The following is a 20815-nucleotide window of genomic DNA, read 5'->3' as shown; positions in this document are numbered from 1 at the left end:
ATATATATATATATATATAGGGGCGGAGCCACCCATGGGTTAGGTTGGGCTCTCAGCCCCACCTAAATTAAAATGCTAAAAGAAATTTTTTTATATATTTGCTTCACATATGAATCTTAGCCCAATTGGTTACATTATTGAAATGTGAATATGAGGTCAGGTGATCAAACCCTGGCCTCATCTTTAAATTATTTTATTTATATATAAAATTTTGTAAATCATATAATAATATTATTTGTTTTAAAGTTATATTTATATAATAATTATACATTATTTTTTATTTATTTCAATATAATTAATAATACAAATTATTTATAAGGGTAAAATATAAAAATTAAAATAATAATAATAGTGTTTTATATTTCTTAATTTTAAACTATTTCAAAAAAATTTAAGAAAAATATAAATTAATATTAATAAACAAGTTAAAATAAAGAATTTGATATTCCTACTCAAAAACTTAACAAATCTCCTAGAATTGATGTTGATGTAAGTTCTCTTAAACTTGATCCAACATTACGTATTCTGATATGGAAATATTCTTTTAATCAAAGGGATGAAATTAGACGAGCTTATATCAAGATGATGTCATATCAACCTATTAATGATGAGTACCCGCCGACCAAATTTGGAAATCAAAATCGACGGTTCCAAAGTCATTGGTTTAAGAAAAATATAAATTAATATTAATAAACAAGTTAAAATAAAGAATTTGATATCCCTACTCAAGAACTTAACAAATCTCCTAGAATTGATGTTGATGTAAGTTCTCTTAAACTTGATCCAACATTACGTATTCTAATATGGAAATATCTTTTTAATCAAAGGATGAAATTAGACGAGCTTATATCAAGATGAGGTCATATCAACCTATTAAGGATGAGTACCCGCCGACCAAATTTGGAAATCAAAATCGACGGTTCCAAAGTCATTGGTTTAAGAAATTTACTTGGTTAGAATACTCTTCTTTGAAAGATGTTGCTTTTTGTTTCCCATGTTTCTTGTTTTAACATAAGCAACCCCAAAAACCTACATTTACAATAGATGGATTTAAATATTGAAAACGAGTTAATGATGAGGATAAATGTTCTTTTGTTATGCATATAGGATATAATATTTCACCACATAATAGGGCAGTTGAATATCTTGATAATCTAATGAATATCCTTGTCATATTGACAAAGTACTAAATGCACAGTCTTCAGATGAAAAACAAAATAACAGATTACGGTTTACAACAACTATTGAAAGCACTCGGTGGCTCACTTTACAAACGTGTGCATTGAGAGGGCATGACGAGTTTCCATCTTCTAATAATCGTGAAAATTTTATTGAAAAAAAGCGGAACATAGAAAGTTAAATTTGAGATACAAGTTGGAGTCAGCCCCAGGTAATTTTTCATCTTGGCTCCGCCCCTATATATATATATATATACCTTTTTCCTTCAAGCGCTCTCTCTCCTTGTTTCATCTTAGAAGATCTCTCTTTTTATTTATTTATTGCTTCTTCTTCTCTTTTCTGACTCTCTCATTGAATGTCACAATATTAAAAGAACAGCCTGAATCTTAAATTTAATACCAAACTAAGATTGAACAATACAATCTTTCTTTCTTTCTTCCCCCATTTTAAGCTTCAAAACACCAGAAATCTGTCTTCCTAATGGGGAAGAAACTGAAATTAATCCCTTTCCTCTTCAGAACCATCTCCTCCTCCGATCCCCCTCCTTCTTGGACCTGGCCTTCCTGTACCAATCAACCCAAAACCCTCTCATTCCGCGCCGGTGCCGACATACTCAAAACCGCCAACTCTGTCTTCTCCGTCGAAGAATCAAGCTCCGGCGACGACGAGAAAGCAGTTTTAAGAGGTCTCATGGCTAAAGACAGACTGTTCTTCGAACCAGGACAAACAAGCTCGATTCTTGAATCTCCTCCCCTGCCTCCTAAACAGAGGAAAAAGAAGAAGGAAGCCTCGCCGGAGATGGCGCAAACAGAGGAGATGGATTCCTTGGATCCGGTTATGGATTTCCGGCGGTCAATGGAAGAAATGGTGGAAGCTCATGGAATGAAATATTGGGATGGACTTGAAGAATTATTGGGATGGTATTTGTGTGTGAATGAAAAGAGTAATCATGGTTATATTGTTGCTGCTTTTGTTGATTTGATCATAGGAATTTGTTTATCCGAGGAGGAGTTGTCGGAATCTTTGTCTCTATCTTTTTCTTCTTTGCTAACCCGGTCGGAAGAAGGAGATGATCATCATCATCATAAGGTTCTTCATAATAATTCTATGTCTACATCAATTTCATCACATTCTCCAACATCTGCACTTTCATTCTCTTCTTCTTCAACAAGTTCATGTTCTATTCTTCCAAGTAGCTTGCAGGCCTTGCTAAAAGCAGATGATGATCAAGACAAGATTCAGAATTCTTAAATCTTTAACTCTTTATTAGATTTCTATGCTTCTAATTAATTAATTAATTAATACCCTTTTCTTTCTTTTTTGTATAAGCAATAGTATTATTAAGTTTTGTTTAATGAATTTGACTTCAAGATTAGATGGTCATTATCTTTTTTACTTGGGATAGTGAAAGCACTTCCATTGACTCTCTCTATGAATTGATTGTTTACTAGCAAAATGCATGAGCAATTGATTCAATAAGATTATGATATTATTATGGTCCCTTTTGAGTCATAATCCAAATTAATTAGCATGAGTAAAATGACTTTTAAAAGTATACCTTAATTACTTTTTTTAATAAAGTATATTTCATTTAAAAGAAAATAAAAACAAAATTTATGTGGGGGTACATTCTTATCATTTGAATTATTTTAGTTAAATATGTACATGATAAAAAGTCATCAAATTTAAATTTTAACTCATAAGATAGAAGTTTCAATTTCATTCATACAACACAAAAAAATTATAAAATTGTGTTGAATATTAAAAAGATGCTCTCTATAAAAGGTCTTCATAATTGTAAATTTTTACTTTTTGAAAGTAATACATTTTTATGAGGGGTGTTTGTACCCTCTTGTTCATTGCTTTCTTTTTCTCATACTAAGAGCTTGTTTCAATTTGGCTTATTTGAGATTTTTATTTAGCTTTTAGATACAATAGTTTGATAATATATATATATATATATAAGCAATAAATGTTTTGGAGTTAATTGTGCCTGAAATCATTCTTATTTATAGATGTCTCATCAAAACAATATTTTAATTCTCATCAAGTTATTGCAAATAAATAAAATAATAATATGATTTGTATTTGAAGTATTAAATAATATTTCCAAAAGTTAATTGTATTGTCTTGATCCATAATCAACGGGACCACCAATTAATTAACTTTGTTTGGCACAAAATTTTATGAACACCGTCATCTTCACACACATAAGCATATATATATATATATATATATATATATATATATATATATATATATATATATATATATATATATATATATATATATATATATATATATATATATATATATATATATATATATTTATATTTTAATAAAATTTTAATACCCAATATTAACCATGAATTAATAGTATCACCAGTATTAATAATCTTTCATTTTCAATGATTAAGTTCTAACTATATATATATATAAATGTTATGTTAAAATAAATAAATTAAAAGGTCTAAATTGGAATCAAATATAATAATTTGACATATTTTCATCTACATATACATCATTAAACTCGAAAAAATGTAACAAAATTGATTCCACGTCCTCGAAAATCCACAATAAATTTTATTTGGAATTCTCGTATTTGTTCAATAAATTTGTATAAATTAATGGTCTTATTATTTAACTTATTTAGTCAAAAATCATAACACATGTAGATAGATCAATTAAGAATGTTTCCCCTACTCAATCTTCCATCCTTGAGTTTGATTTATCTCCACAAAAGATACATTGGCTATGCTTTATTCCAATTGACCAAAAGATGGATGCTAATATGATTATGTGTAGTTTATTACTTGTGAAGAAAATTCAAAAACTATAATTTTAAAAAAATGCTTTGGAGATAAAAAAAAAATTAACTGCAAAATTAGAATGGTCTAGAACAGTAAACAAAACTAATGGAAAAAATGACAATTTTTTTAACAAATTGTATTAATTCAATAAGAATTGATATAACACGACCCATTTTAACTTAAAATATTTTAAATAAAACTATGTGAGGTAAAAACTTATTTAACTTTGTATTATTTTAATGAAAATGAGACTCAATTAAGAATACTAATGATTCAAAATTATCAAAACAGGCCGAATGAAATCTTTTAAATTTGCAATAAATAGTAGTAGTTACTATTTACTATTCACCTTTCAAATCAATGCAATATGGAGATCATTTCTACTGGTTTCTCTTTTTTGTTTGCCCATTTCATGACTAAAATTTAATGTAAGGAGACCAGAAATTGCTTCAAAATCAAGGGTGTATTAAATTGAATTTATTATTTATGGGTTCATGAATCCAAGTGGGGTCTATGGTAGGTTGTGAGAAGTAAATTACCATGATCAACAGAGAAATAATCATCTACAACAGATCATATAAAGATGAATGGGACAGCTAGGGTTTCTAACCCTTTGATGAGATAAGATTATCATGATGAAAAATATCAGGACCGTTCATATAAAATTGCTACTCATGTCGTTCTCTTGACAGGTACTATTCCAAACCGATATTATGGTGTACGTGGTCCAGATCTCACAAATATATATTATCTTAAATACTAATTCAAATCTTAAAAACAAAAAAGCAATTTGAAAACGATATGTTCTTAATGTTTTTTTGTTTCTATTTCTCATTAATTTATTTTGAAATACATATTTAGAATATACTTTCTATCAAAAAAAAAAAACTATGATCAGACATGCTCTAAGAGATGTGTGAAGAAAAATATATAATTTTTGTTTGAGAAATTAAAATACATTGAATTTTTTATTTTTAAAGGTATGATTGATTGTGATTGATGAAATGCTTTTGTTAGGATAAAAAAGCAAATAATAAATGAAAATTTGTCTCCAATGCTAAAATCCTTTTAAATAAAACAAAATTTTCATGTTTTCTGATCATGATTCACTGATATTATTCTCTCTTTTTTTCTGGTTATTACAGAAAATAATTACAAGTTTTTTTTGTTCTTGTGAATATAAATATCTAACAAATAACTAAAGGACATATTATGCAAAATACTTTTGTTGCCAAATGTTTAAAGAAGGGAAGATGCAGAATTGTAAAGTGATGGTCCAATTGCACAATTCTACTTTTATGCTTCACAAATTATAATTTTTTTATTTATTTTCTTTTTATAAGAATAAATATATATGTCGAAGATGTCATTGCCCCCTCCCAGATTGGGTTTAAAATTCTTATAAAATATTAACATAAATAAATATATTAATATTGTTATATATTTATTTTTATACTTGAATTACATATAAAATAATTCATTTAACAAAATGGACCACGCGTAACAAAACAAATATGTATATAATAGAGAATCCTTCCTAATTTGGTTTGTATATTATATGATATATTGTACAAGCTTATATAATTTACGAAATCTACATCTCTCTCGAGACTAATTAATTAATTAATTTTGTCAACCATTCACGTTCTAGAACTTCAGAACCTCACTTCTTAAGCAGTTTCTTAATTACGTCTCATTTAATTAATCTTCGTGCAGTATTCCCAAGATTCTTCTGCATTATTTATTTATTTATTTATTACTTATACAGATTTTATAACAATATTAAATAATTATCACATATACTAATTCATTTGTTACAGTCATAGCACTAAAAGAACATACCATGCATGGCCCTAACCATGAAAGAAAATGAAGATAGAATTATTGATTCAAATGCAAAAAAAAAAAGGTACGTAGGATCATTTATAACATTTTTAAATTGAGGTGTAAGTTATGGTTATTAGTTCCTTCTATATATATATACTATACTATGTACGAGTGTTTACCTTGTCAACCAACACACTCAAAATACAACGAAGTTAACAATTTGAGAGCAATAATAAAAACATAAACAAAAAAATATCACTAACGAATAATTAAGCGTAACATAAAATTTAGTATTAACTAGCTTAATAAGATTAATGAATTCACCGACCGACTTCAACGATTTTTTCAGAAGTAAACACATTGTTTGACCGCGATCACAGAAAGTCATACGATTTCTTTCAAACTAAAAAGTCTACAATAAAGTAATCAAGATAGGGACCCATAGACTCTATCGACAATTGATTTAAGCATCATTTACTCAATGTCCATTATGTTCAAGTTTCAAATCAGTCATTCTTTTACAATTCAAAAGAAAGTGGGGTGACGTCTCTACTTTTTCGCAACACATTATGCAACAACTAACCATAATGCACTATTTTTTCATGCAACTATCATTCGACAAAATACATTAATGCATGACACTACATCTAAAAATGAGAGATTTTTGAAGGGAATTTTATTATATCACTGTTTAAACTTATAAAAATAAATAAGTAAAGTTTATTTTTAACTTAACGTTAAAATATTTAATTTCTCTATATTATTTTTTTTAAAATATTTAAAATAATTAAAAATAATAATAATTGGATAAAATCTCTAACTATAACCAACCATGGGGGCATGCAACTGGTATTTGCATGTAGGAAAGTAAGTTTAAATTATTCTTTTGTTTTTTATATTTAGTTAATATTGAAAAACGTTTTTAGAACTATTTGAATGAATTTTTACATTTTTCTTTGTATTTTAAGAATTTAAAATGTATCTTCTGACTTTTAGTGCTTAGAAATTTGATTTCATAATTATTATTTTTTGGAAATAATATTGTAGGGTTTAATTTGTTTTATTGATGCTAATGTTTTATTAGTGTGGTTAAACAAATTATCACTTTAATTATAATAAATAGGTTAACAAACAAAAGTTTACTGATTTTTTTTTTTTATCAATTTTAACCTTATAATATTATATTTTGTAAAATTTTAATTTTCTTAAAATGTACAAAAATATATATATATATATATATATAAAATAAGATAATTTTCTCTCAATTCTTTTAAGGAAAAAAGCTCACTTAGACGTATGTACTACTAATAAAAGGCCATTTAAACGTACTTGCTATCAAAAATTGGCTCATTTAGTCTCTTTTAGTAACCATAGTTAACTTTTATTTTTAAATTTATATATTTATTAACTAAATATTAATATATTTTGTCTCTCTTCCCTTCTCATTTATTATTTCATTTATTACTAATAAATGAACCTTCTATTTTTTTTTTATAATTTTTTATTATTTCTATATATATATATATATATATATATATATATATATATATAAAAGTATTTATGATTGATTATTTTAATTTTATTTTATATATATATATGAACATTCATCGTTACTTATTTTAACTCTATATTTATTCTTCTTTTTTATATAAATTTTTTTATATTCACATTAATTATTTTAAAATTGTTTAATTCCAATAATTGAATATAACAATGAAAATTCTTTCAACGATAAAAATCCTTCAACACAAAAATAAATTAATTAAAAATTAAGAATTGGATAATAATAAAAACTCATTCATCAAACACCAAAAGAGTAATAATCAAATATTAGACAAAACAATTCATTTACTACTAATATAAGTCGTGAATAAAAATTAAATAAAAAATTATTAATTTCATTTTTATTTATATTATACTAAATAAGAAAAAACTTTTTTTCATTTTTATTATATTAAATTAAATAAGAAAAAATCCTTCAAAAAAATATTACAGTAAAACATAAAATTCATAAATAAGTTGTTAAATTAAAAAAAATGAGAATTTAAGAAATATAAAAAATAAAAACTAATAAAAAAAGAAGATAAAATGTAAAAGAGAAATTAATATTAAAATAATAAAACATTTAAAAATAAAATAAATTACCTAGTTTAATTAATAAAAAAGAATGAAAGAAAAAATATATTAATATTTAATTAATAAATATATAAATTTAAAAATAAAAGTTAACCATAGTTATTAAAAAAATGTTAAATGAGCCAATTTTTAATACTACATATATTTAAATGACCTTTTATTAGTATATACGTTTAAGTGTGCTAGTTGTACAAGTATATACGTCTAAGTGATTTTTTTCCTTCTTTTAATTAACTTTCTTTATTTGTATACACTTTATTTGAATTAATACACATTAATGAGCTGTTATCTTCCCTATAAAAGAATCTTCTCCTCGGATTTAACCCAGATAGCTAATAAAGTTCACATAACTAGACCCCCAAACTTTTAAATAAGAGACCAATTAAACCTTAAACTCTTAAAAGTAAAAGAGAACTTTTTTTTATGTATTTATAAGAATTATTTGAGATGACAACTTTTTTAAATGCAGATGTTAATTTTATACAACACAATCAATATACACATTTATGAAAATCATTAGTCTGATTTTGCACTTCTTAGAGTTTTAGGAATTTAATTGTTTTTATTTTTGGTTTTAATTGTTGATCCTTAATTTTCTAGCATCTTTGTAATCAATTTGCCACCTCTTAGAAGTTCACATGAGTTTTATTTTTAATTGTTGATCCTTAAATCTATTGAAATATTGTATATTTTTGTCTGAAAAATTAAGGATAATTTTGTATATGAAAAAAATATTTAAATGTTAACTAACTATATAAAAGTTCAAGAAAGTAAAAGGTTATAAGAAATTATAAATTACTTTTCTATTATTTTCTACAGGACAATTTTAATAGTTTTCTAAATTTTTCTTATAATATAAGGTTGTGATTTTGTGAAAAGTGTTTTTAAATTAATTGATTTCACCTTTACAAAAAAGAGTATACTTCTTAAGGTATGTTTGTTTAAGATTTGTATAACATTTAATGAAAACAACTGTTAATCTAGCTAGCAAAGTTAAAAATAAAATAGAGAAATAAATAAAGATTGCTTTATATTTGTTTCAGATTTATCACATTAATCAAGAAAGTTCAAAACTTATTGTAAGATGCACTTTTTTTTTTCTTTCCAAAAGTATATATATTATGCAAAACTTTTTTAAATAAAATAAAGGTATGTTTGTTTAAGGATCACCCATTTGTAATTTTTTTTTTTGTATAAATTTATATGTTGCCATATTATGGGCTAAAGAGAATAGTGGTTAGGCTACTGGTACATTTAATTTTTGCTTTAGAAAACAAAAAGAGTAATAAAGTTTGTGACAATTTTAAAGTGAAACTAAAAAGGTTCATCCATGTCATGATCGATTAAATGATGATGGAAGAAAGATACTCATGTATAACTTAAAGTGTCCAAAATTTTACCTAATAATTTGAAATTTTCAAATTTGATCCCACTATATACACTCTCAATTAAAGTGGTTCAATCATTATTGTAGATTATTTAATCAATTGATTTATTAGTATATATATTACTGTCTGAATTAAACTTGCAATGTTATATTTATTATTTCTCATTTTTGGGGCTCAAAAAGAGGAGATATGATTGATAAAATCCAGACAATGGTAAAATAATGATTCTTTACTATATGCATTTTCTAATGTTCTAATTGTTTTATAATAGCCTAGTATTAAACAATGAAGAAGACTTATTAATGAACACCAAGATCAATAAAGTCTTGTACATGCATTATATTTCCATTCAACCATGTTGGATGAATTTTTTATCATCCAAGTCTTTTAATGTATTTGTTTATTGCAGTAGTTATTTATTGATCATTTAACTTATAATTACAAAATTAAAGATTTTTATAATAGAAATATGATAATTTAAACGATAAGAGTCCGTGTCTAAAATATTAATTGTTTCTAGTTCAATTTTCATTTATAATGTGACAAAGAGTTGGGTATCTTATAAAATATAATAATGAAACACTTTCATCATTTTTAAGAAAAAAATATTAATACTTTTAAGTAAGTTAAATATATATAAAAAAATTTGTATATATATATGGACTGACTGCGCATGGGCTTAATGCTTATTATTTGATTGTCTTGTGTGAGGCTTACAGCCCAGTCTCTATGGTCTGTTAGCTTTTTTTAATATCATTAATAAAATTACTAAAATTCTTTTTTTTGAATTATTTTACTTATAAATTTCTTAAAAAAAATTATCAAAAAATTCACTATTAAATCTAATACAAATTAAAAATTTTCTTAATAATTCAAAATTTATTCAAGTAATCTGGACGGATCTACTTTGTTAAGTCAATTATACATAATTATAGCTTTGAAAATGATATAGGTTTGAAAAACGGAATAATTTAATAATAACTCAATAATAGAAAAGACATTGTAAATACTTGCTTACATTTTCAATGATACTTTGAGTTCTAATTCATTATAATGTTGAATTTGATTATTTTTTGGTTTGAGCTCTTATTCAATGTCAAAGTCTTTACTAAAAATATATCAAAGTACTTAATTATTTTAAAAAAGTTTGAATTGAGTTAATTAAATGAAAAATAAGATAGAAATCTTTAAATTAAATAGATTTCATAATTTAAAAATATACGAATATTAAATCAAAAAATGTAAGCGAAAACTTGATTAGATTTAACACATTTTTTCAGAAATTGTTATCTGGTCCATTTGATCACTAATGCACTTTAATGTTTTCCCTTGAACGGTTCACATTCTTCTAAAACTTTTTTTTTTTTTTTTCAAGTTTCTTAATATAAAAAAATATATATATATATTTAGAATTTTAAAAATAAAAAATCAAATTTACAATTAAGGTAGTCTAGTGGTAAGAGTCGGATTAAAAGAACAAAAAGATCGCAAATTCAATTTCTAAAAAAGTGTTTTGAGTTTAAAAATAATTCTCTTTTAATTCTCCTTTAATAATTCACCTGGTGTCATATTAATTCTTTTTTAATTTTTTTTTTAAAATCATCAATAATTGAAAATCAAAGGTTATAGAATGAAAAAAAAAGATGTCATCACCTGGTACAATTTTTAATTCGAATCAATAAAAATGCACATTTAATTACCAATAAAAATAACCAATAAATTAAATGTCTGCAAGGAATATTTTAATTACAATTTAATTTGAATTTCAAGTGTTTCTGTGAAATTTAATTTGAATAAATTAATTTATATATATTATTAAATAAAATAATATACACACTGCCTAATTTTCTTTTTATTTTCCACATCAAATTAAATATTTACATTTTCTATCTCACTTGATTCATTTGTCAAATTAAAATACTATTTATAATTGTGGTCCGAATTTATATGAAATCAATATTTTTTTAAATTATATATTTGGAAATACTATTTGTAATAGACTGCTTGGGGATGGATATGCCTTAACCCAAGAGCTTAACATTTACCAGGGTAGTGATCAATATGTATATTATTTAGATAACATAAAAAACAAATATATATTTAGAAATTAATTTATAAATTTTTTGGTTCAAATTTCAATAAAAATCCATACAATATCAAATTAGCCCATATTATTATAAAGACAAGACATTTGAGTTTCAGGTGTACCAAAAATTAAGTTGCATGTTTGCTTATCTGTGTTGGGATTTCTATCTGTTCTCCTCTTTTAGGTGTCTCATGCTGCGGAAACAAAGAAAAACAACTATGTCTATTCAAAGAAAAACTATATTAATTAATTAATTTTATGCTTTAATTAGATATATATATATATATAAAAGAGACACGTGTCTCTTGCATTTTAGGTTTTAGGATACTTAGAATCTATTACTTTCATTCGACTGGTCCACGAAAGACTGTCATGTACACATGGGCCTTACAAAAAGTTAATTATTTATTTTGGATACTTTGATTTTATTTTTTAAAAGAAGATAGTTTGATTATTAGGAGTGGTATGTTGTAAAGATCATAATCAACTCAGAAGGGCAAGAGATAACAAGTTTCATTTTCTATTATTATTATCTTAAAAGGATCAATTCAACACAAGATATCAAATCTTTCAGATTCAATTAATATTTGAAAAGAAAATGCTATAGAATAATATAATAGGTAGAAACACATCTAATTAAGTTTTAAATATCTCATAATACATCATTTGATATGAAACTGTTATAGAATAATATAATAGATAGAAACACATTTAATTAAAATTAAATTTTAAATATCTCATAATACATCATTTGATATAAAATATTTTTTGTATATTTATTTTTACTTAAAATACTCTTTATATATATTTATTTTTGTTTAAAATTGCTAGACTCTTACCATTAGTATAACATGAAAATGAAAATGAAAATGAAGAAGATAACTCTAAGTATTAACATCGAAATTGAACATTTTTTTTATAACTAATTTAAAATCATCGATCGCCTGATGTTTTAACGATATTGTATTACATCTTATTTTGAATAATAAACTCATTTCGTCGTAAAATCAAATTACATTAATTTGTATTCCCAATTTATTCTCACTAAGGGGATAACCACAATTTTTGTGTAAGTCTTGTCTAGCCGACCGATTCAAACATATTATACGGGTTTTATATTATAATACCATATTTTATATTTTTATAATTTTTATTATATTATTTATAATTTAACTATACGACTAACAAACAACTTCCACTTTTACAACATCAATATTATTTATTGTTTATAAATGATTTTGTGTGCAATACACAAACATATAATATCTAAATATAAAGAGGACGAATGAGTAATAACATCGGCGTCATCTTAGTCTACAACATCGTTGTCTTGAAATAGAACAATATTGATGCATTGTCGTTGGAGAATGAAGTTGAAGAAGTTATCTGAAGACGAATATAAGAGCTTTTCCCGCAGTATAACTTAGAAAAATGAAAAATGAATATGCCACGCATATAAGAGAAATTTATTCATGTTTTCAACATAAATTAACGGTTTTATAATATTTTAAATGATTTTAGATGTTTATGTTATAAATTTAAACAAAAATAAATGTATAAAAAATATTTTCAAACAAAAATAATATATAAGGAATAATTTAATATAAAAATATTTTAAACTTAATTAAATATTTATAAAGTATTATTCATATTATCCCAATAATAAATTATCATCATAAAAGAAATGTATATGGACCAATTATTCAACATTACAAATTCATGTGAGAATTCTTTCCTCTTTACTATCATTTATACTATCGCTAATTTGATTTGACTTATAAGTTTGAATAACTTGTTGTATAATAAGCTGATTTAATAGTTTAGCGAATAAATGGTTGAGTTATAAAGTCTACACTTATAATAAATTCTACAAAAATTAATTAGAGTTTATTGGGTTTATGTTTGTGTTTGAGTTTATCTTGGATCAAAACTAATATTTATTTATGTTTAATTACCTTAAAATATATACCCTATAAATATGTTGTTGTTAAGAGTTTTATAGGGTAAGAAATAATTCTAGAAAGATAAACAGTGTAAGGTAAAAATTCAATATTCATTTTTTTATAGTGAAATTTGGTTACGGCTGAAGTGAACGTAAATTTTTTTAGTGAACCACCATAAATTTGTGTCTTCTTGTGTTTTTACTTTCTTGAATTATTATAGATCGTTTAAAACATGTTGAATTTCGACACCTAAATTCTAACAACTATTATTAGAGTTACTCGGCTAGATTGGAGTATTTGAAACGATGACAATCGAGAATAATATATGACATGACATTGGAAGATTCGATGGAACATATTATGCATTATGGAAAATGCAGATTGAAGATTACATCTACAAAAAAAGTTGTATGTTCTTTGAGTGAGAAACCAGAGAAGATGAATGAAGCTGAATGAAAATTTCTTAATTTATAGGTTTTGAGAGTTGTTCGATTAACACTAGCCATGACTGTTGCATATGAAAAGACTATCATGAGTCCGATGAAAATACTTTATGATTCTATGGGAAATCATCTGCTAAAAAAAAGTACATTTAATAAAAAGACTTTTCAATTTAGGATTGGTTGATGGTACATAAATCATCATTAATGCATTGCTTTTGCCAGTTGATAGCCCGAAAGACTCGTGTGTTTTGGATTCGGAAAAGTCTTTCCACAACACTTCACAAAAAATGAATGGATAACTTTTTAGAAATTAAAGTAATAATAATAATAAATGTGTCTTTTTGTTATTTAAGAGTCTATTGGATTGTCCAAGTCTCTTGAAATTATCTCTAGTAGATGAGACTCTTCAAGTCTCTTATTTAATGTCTAAGTTTTTGTTTTACTTTATATAAGTTGTAATCGTGTTCTTATTTCAACAAGTTCAATATAAAGAATTTCATTCAAGTTTATTTCTCTCCCTAAAGTCTTTATTCACTCTTCTTATAAGTTTCTTCACGGTCCAATTAGAGAAGTCTTGATTGTGACTTTGTTACATGGTATCAGAGTTTTGGTTACATTCGTGAAGAAGATATCATTGTTATTTAATACAGAAAGTGGTGGGTGTGTAGCTAGACTCGGTTTGGAATTGTTAAACCAGTCAAACTACCGAATATGAAAGACCTATATGGAATTTGTTGGGGGTGTCCGGCCCATTGGGCTTGGACTACTAATATATATTATATTATTATATATTATAATGATATATTATATATTATATTATAATGATATATTTTATATTATCATATATTATTTTATATTATTATATTGTATTCTATACTATATAATAGACATCAAGGTTTCCAGTCACAACACACAAGTTGAGGGAAACACGATAGAGAACAAGACGAAGGCATGCGTTAGGAAGAAAAAAGAGTTTTTCTTCAACTACTTTCACTTCTCTTTCTAGATAGTTCTTAAAGGTTTAGGTAATCTTTCTGATTGTAAACCTTATTTTGTAAGAACTTTGTATTGCCCATTATAAACGATATTATAGTGGATGGTTTAAGCGGCCTAAGGGTCCCGTGGTTTTTTACTCTTGTTTATGGGTTTTCCACGCTAAAGCTCGTGTCTCATATTTTTATTTCTTTTCATTGTCTGATTGGTTGAAAAAAGATTGATAGATTATAAATAGGGCACTAAAACTAAAAAGGAATCTGTTCCGCATTAGGTTCTTTTTTATCAACAAGTGGTATCAGAGCAGGTTGTACTCATTGTGCTGTTTATAATAATGGAGGAGCAATACGAGTAGAATGATTACTCTTAATGGCTCCAACTATCATGTGTGGAAAGGGAAGATGGAAGATATTCTCTACGTCAAAGATTGTTATTTACCTGTGTTTGCTGATGGAAAGCTAGAAAATAAAACCGATGAGCAATGGATCTTGAGTCATCGTCAAGTGTGCGGCTATATTAGGCAATGGGTGGATGATAATGTTCTCAACCATGTCAGTAAAGAGATACACGCGAAGGATCTATAGAGAAAACTTGAAGAGTTATATGCTCGAAATACTGGTAACAACAAATTGTTTTTGATCAAACAGATGATGGGCTTGAAGTACCAAGATGGAAGTACCATGTCTTATCACTTGAATACATTTCAGGGGATTATTAATCAACTAGCTGGAATGGGTATCAAGTTCGATGATGAAGTTCAAGGGTTATGGATTCTTGGTAAACTGCCAGACTCATGGGAGATGTTCAGAACATCACTGTCTAACTCAGCCGCAAATGGTATTTGCACTATGGAGGTGGTGAAGAGTAGCATCCTCAATGAAGAGATGAGAAGAAAATCTCAAGGTTCTTCTTCACATTTTGATGTCCTACTTATTGAAAGAAAAGGGAGGACTAAGAGTAGAGGCCCAAATGAGAGGAGTAGAAGCAAAAGCAAATCTAGTAACAATTCTAATACTGAGTGTTATTATTGTGGTAAAAAGGGGAACATCAAGAAGTTTTGTCCAAACGTTCCTACGAGAGAACAAGAATACAAATGATAAAGAAAGGAAATTTGATGATGGTGACAAACATGAGAAAGTCAATGCTACCACCGATGATTTCTTTTGTTTGTATGACAATGATATTAATCTCGCTTGCCATAAGACTAACTGGGTGATTGATAGCGGTGCTTCAATACATGCCACATCGCGGAGGGATTTCTTCACATCATACACCTCTAGTGATTGTGGAAGTGTTAGAATGGGTAACGATGGTACTGCCAAAGTTATTGGTTTCGGAAACGTGTGCCTAAAGCTTGAAAATGGCAACACGTTGGTTCTGAAGAATGTGAAGTACATCCCCGACATCCGTATGAATTTGATCTCCACTGGGAAGCTCGATGATGAAGGCTTTTGCAATACTTTTCGTGACGGGAAATGGAAGCTTAGTAAAGGCTCATTGATATTGGCAAAGGGAGAAAAGTTCTCCTCATTATATATGATGCAGGTAACGATTGCAGATTCTTCAGTCAATGCAGTTGATGATGAAGAAAACGTTGAGCTTTGGCATAACAGACTTAGTCATATGAGTGAAAAAGGTTTGATGATATTGTCTAAGAAAAGCCTTCTCTCTGGAGTGAATAATGGTTCTTTGAATAAGTGTACCCATTGTTTAGCAGGGAAACAGCCTAGAGTTGCATTCAATAATGTTCCTCACTCGCGTAAACTAGGTATACTTGATTTAATATATTCTGATGTGTGTGGTCCTATGAAAAAAAGACACATGGTGGTGCCTTATATTTTATGACTTTTATTGACAATCATTCAAGAAAGAATTGGGTATATACTTTAAAGTCTAAAGATCAAGTGTTAGATGTTTTCAAACAGTTTCATGCTCTTGTGGAAATACAGACAGGAACAAAACTTAAGTGTGTTCGGACTGATAATGGTGGTGAGTATTGTGGTCCTTTTGATGAGTATTGCAGGAAACAAGGAATAAGACATCAAAAAACACCTCCGAAGACACCTCAACTAAATGGTTTAACTGAGAGGATGAACCGAACACTAATTGAAAGAGTGAGATGTTTGCTTTCGCAATCACAACTTCCAAAATCCTTTTGAGGTGAGGCTTTGAATACAGTGGTACATGTTTTGAATCTCACGCCAAGCGTTCCTTTGGATTTTGAGGTGCCAAACAAGATATGGTCGGGAAAGGAAGTTTCTTATGAACATCTACGCGTATTTGGGTGCAAGGCTTTTTTTCATGTTTCGAAAGATGAACGATCTAAGCTTGACGTAAAGACGAGACAATGTGTATTCACCGATTATGGGCTGGATGAGTTTGGTTTCAGATTCTATGATCCAATTCAGAAAAAGCTCATTAGAAGTCGAGATGTTGTGTTTATCGAAAATCAGAACATAACAGATATTGATAAAATAGAAACAGTTGAGAAGAATTTCGTTGATTCTATTGAGATAGATCCAGTTCCTACACATGCAGCGCATCCTAGTCATGGGGGAGATGTGTCAAATGATAATAATGGCATTGCTAATGATGAAATTCCACTTACCAGTAATCCAACTGAAAATGTTGATGAAGAAGTTCAAGATGAACCAGTTGAACCTTCTTTGAGAAGATCTGTTAGAGAGCGTCATCCATCAACGATGTAACCATTAGGTGAGTATGTGATGCTCACAGATGCAGGGGAGCCAGAAACCTACCAAGAAGCAATTTCTGTTGATGAGAAAATGTCGTGGTTGAAAGCTAGGGAAGAGGAGATGCAATCACTTCATGAGAATCACACTTATGACTTGGTAAAGTTGCCACAAGACAAAAAGACTCTCAAGAACAAATGAATTTACAGGATTAAGACCGAAAATAACAATTCACAACCAAGATACAAGGCTCGATTGGTTTTTAAAGGGTTTGGTCAAAAGAAATGTATTGATTTTGAAGAGATATTCTCTTCGGTTGTAAAGATGTCCTCGATCCAAGTTGCTCTTGGTATAGCAGCATGCTTGAACCTAGAGATTGAACAACTTGATGTGAAAACTGCATTTCTTCATGGTGATTTGGAAGAAGAAATTTATATGGAGCAGCTAGAGGGATTCAAAATCAAGGGAAATGAGCATCTCGTGTGCAAATTGAAAAAGAGTTTGTATAGTCTCAAACAAGCTCCAAGGCAATGGTACAAGAAGTTTGATTCCTTTATGATGAGTCATGTGTTTAAAAAGACATCGTTAGATCACTGCGTATTTGTTAAAAGATACTCGAAATATGACTTCATTATTCTTCTTTTATATGTTGACGACATGTTAATCATCGGTCATGATACTAGCAAGATTGATATACTGAAGAAAGAGTTGAGCAAATCTTTTGCAATGAAAGATTTGGGACCGTCGAAGAAGATACTCGGCATGAATATTTCTCGTGATAGAAAAATAGGGAAACTTTGGTTATCTCAAAAAGACTACATCGAGAAAGTTGTTGAAAGATTCAACACGAGTAAGGCTAAGACAGTTTGTTCTCCACTTTCAGGTCATTTCAAGCTCACTTCTGAGCAATGTCCTAAGAGTGAGAAGGAGGAAGAAGAAATGAGCAGAGTTCCTTATTCGTCTATTGTCGGCAGTTTGATGTATGTCATGATTTGCACTCGGCCTGATATTGCTTATTCTGTTGGAGTAGTTAGTCGGTTTCTCTCAAATCCTAGTAAAGAGCACTGGGAAGTTGTGAAGTGGATATTAAGATATCTGAGAGGTACTTCTAGAGTGTGTTTGTGTTTTGGCGGTAGTGATCCTATGCTAGTTGGGTATACAGATTCAGATATGGCAGGTGATGTTGATTCCCGGAAGTCTATTTCAGGATTTCTGATGACTTTTGCAGGATGAGCTGTTTCATGGCAATCAAAACTACAAAAATGTGTTGCGTTGTTTACCACAGAAACTGAGTACATTGCAATCACTAAGGGTTGTAAAGAAGCTTTGTGGATGAAGAAATTTCTCAAAGAATTGGATTATAGCCAAGAGAAATTTGTTGTTTTTAGCGATAGCCAGAGCGCTATCCACCTTTCCAAGAACTCGTCATTTCATTCTAGATCAAAGCATATTGATGTGAGATACCACTGGATTCGAGACATGCTTGAAACAAAGCAATTTCACTTAGAAAAAGTGCACACAAGTAAGAATGGATCAGACATGTTGACGAAGACTTTGTCGGGAGAAAAACTTGAAGCTTGTCGGCAAAGAGCGGGCCTGTTGGAGCCCACCATATGAGCCGGAGGGGAGTTTGTTGGGGTGTCCGGCCCATTGGGCTTGGACTACTAATATATATTATATTATTATATATTATAATGATATATTATATATTATATTATAATGATATATTTTATATTATCATATATTATTTTATATTATTATATAGTATTCTATACTATATAATAGACATCAAGGTTTCCAGTCACAACACACAAGTTGAGGGAAACACGGCAGAGAACAAGACGAAGGCTTGCGTTAGGAAGAAAAAAGAGTTTTTCTTCAACTATTTTCACTTATCTTTCTAGATAGTTCTTAAAGGTTTAGGTAATCTTTCTGATTGTAAACCTTATTTTGTAAGACTTTGTATTGCCCATTATAAATGATATTATAGTGGATGATTTAAGCGGCCTAAGGGTCCCGTGGTTTTTTACTCTTGTTTAAGGGTTTTTCACGCTAAAGCTTGTGTCTTCTATTTTTATTTCTTTTCATTGTCTGATTGGTTGAAAGAAGATTGATAGCTTATAAACATGGCACTAAAACTAAAAAGGAATCTATTCCGCATTATTAGGTTCTTTTTTATCAACAGAATCGTACCTGAACGGGGAAGACTTGTGTGACATCGTTGTAGACGACGATGATGTAACTCATGAGAATGTCGCTGAAAATGCGGAAGCGTCGAAGAAGTGAAATAAACTCAATGCGAAAGCATAATTTGTGTTGAAGATGTCAATCTCCCACAATCTGTTCGAGCACATCATCGACTGTGGATATACTCATGAGATCTAAGAAACGCTTGATCATCTTTTCAATAAGAAGAGTGACGCTCGACTCTAGATGCTTGAAAACGAGTTGGCACCTGCAAAGAAAATCAGAACTGTCTCGGATTTCTTTCTTAAGGTAAAGAACATATGCTTAAAAATTTCTTTACTGACCTAGATGTGAAAATTTTAGAGGCTCGAACGAAGAGGTATATTGTTCAAGGGCTTCAACCCGTGTATACCCCATTCATCACCTAGATTCAAGGTTGGGCTTAACAACCTTCACTCGAGGATTTCAAAAATATCTTGTCATCTCAACAGTCATTGACCGCATAAATGGTTGAAACGAGTATAAAGGAGGAGTCAAATAGTGCGTTGTTCATGAAGAAATCGAGCTAGAAAAAGGGAAAGTCAAAGAATGAAGAAACTATTAAGGATTCTTCAAATATTCCTTAAAAATCCCTTAAGTGTTTCAGGTGCAGCAAGACTAGACACTTCAAAAGAAATTGTCGAGTAAATTTGAATGAAAATTTTGCTAGTTCAAATCTCGGAGAAAAGTCTAACTAGCGTAATGAGGAGGACTGGGAAAAGGCTTTTCATTTCGATGTAATGATTTCGAAGGAAAAGCAAATAGATGCGTCTCATGGTAAACATGAGATCGATCAAAGGTGAATTGTTGATTCATGGTGCAGACTTCATGTTACTAGAGATGATTCTGTGTTCTCATTAAGTCAAATTCATAATGGGGGCGATGGCATTGTCACGCTAGATAACTCAGTTCATGAAGTTAAAAAGGAAGGATCGGTTGTCATTAATAGCGACAAAGGAGAATCTATTTCTCTAGAGAATGTCTACCACATTCCTGGATTTTGGAAAAATATTTTCTCTTTCACAAATGTTGTAGACATCGAAAATCTTGTGTTGTTCGGTCCACATGATGTGAAGTTCTTAAGGAACGTG

General features: G+C 28.4%; 1 protein-coding gene across 1 annotated transcript; it reads left to right on the top strand.

Annotated features, from left to right (window-relative positions):
- Positions 1-1457: 1457 nt before the first annotated feature.
- On the top strand, positions 1458-2560 carry LOC124922208 (transcription repressor OFP15-like). Its single transcript, XM_047462942.1, has one exon. The coding sequence runs from the start codon at positions 1660-1662 to the stop codon at positions 2428-2430; it is 771 nt and encodes a 256-aa protein (XP_047318898.1). The 5' UTR covers positions 1458-1659; the 3' UTR covers positions 2431-2560.
- Positions 2561-20815: the final 18255 nt, after the last annotated feature.

Source organism: Impatiens glandulifera, chromosome 1, assembly GCF_907164915.1.
Source record: "Impatiens glandulifera chromosome 1, dImpGla2.1, whole genome shotgun sequence".
Lineage (NCBI taxonomy): Eukaryota > Viridiplantae > Streptophyta > Magnoliopsida > Ericales > Balsaminaceae > Impatiens > Impatiens glandulifera.
The sequence above is the reverse complement of the archived record's forward strand: the minus strand, read 5'-3'. Positions and strand labels throughout refer to the sequence as shown.

Bases quoted from the DNA above. Each gene is read 5' to 3' on its own strand.
- LOC124922208 (XM_047462942.1), top strand. From the start codon at position 1,660: ATGGGGAAGAAACTGAAATTAATCCCTTTCCTCTTCAGAACCATCTCC.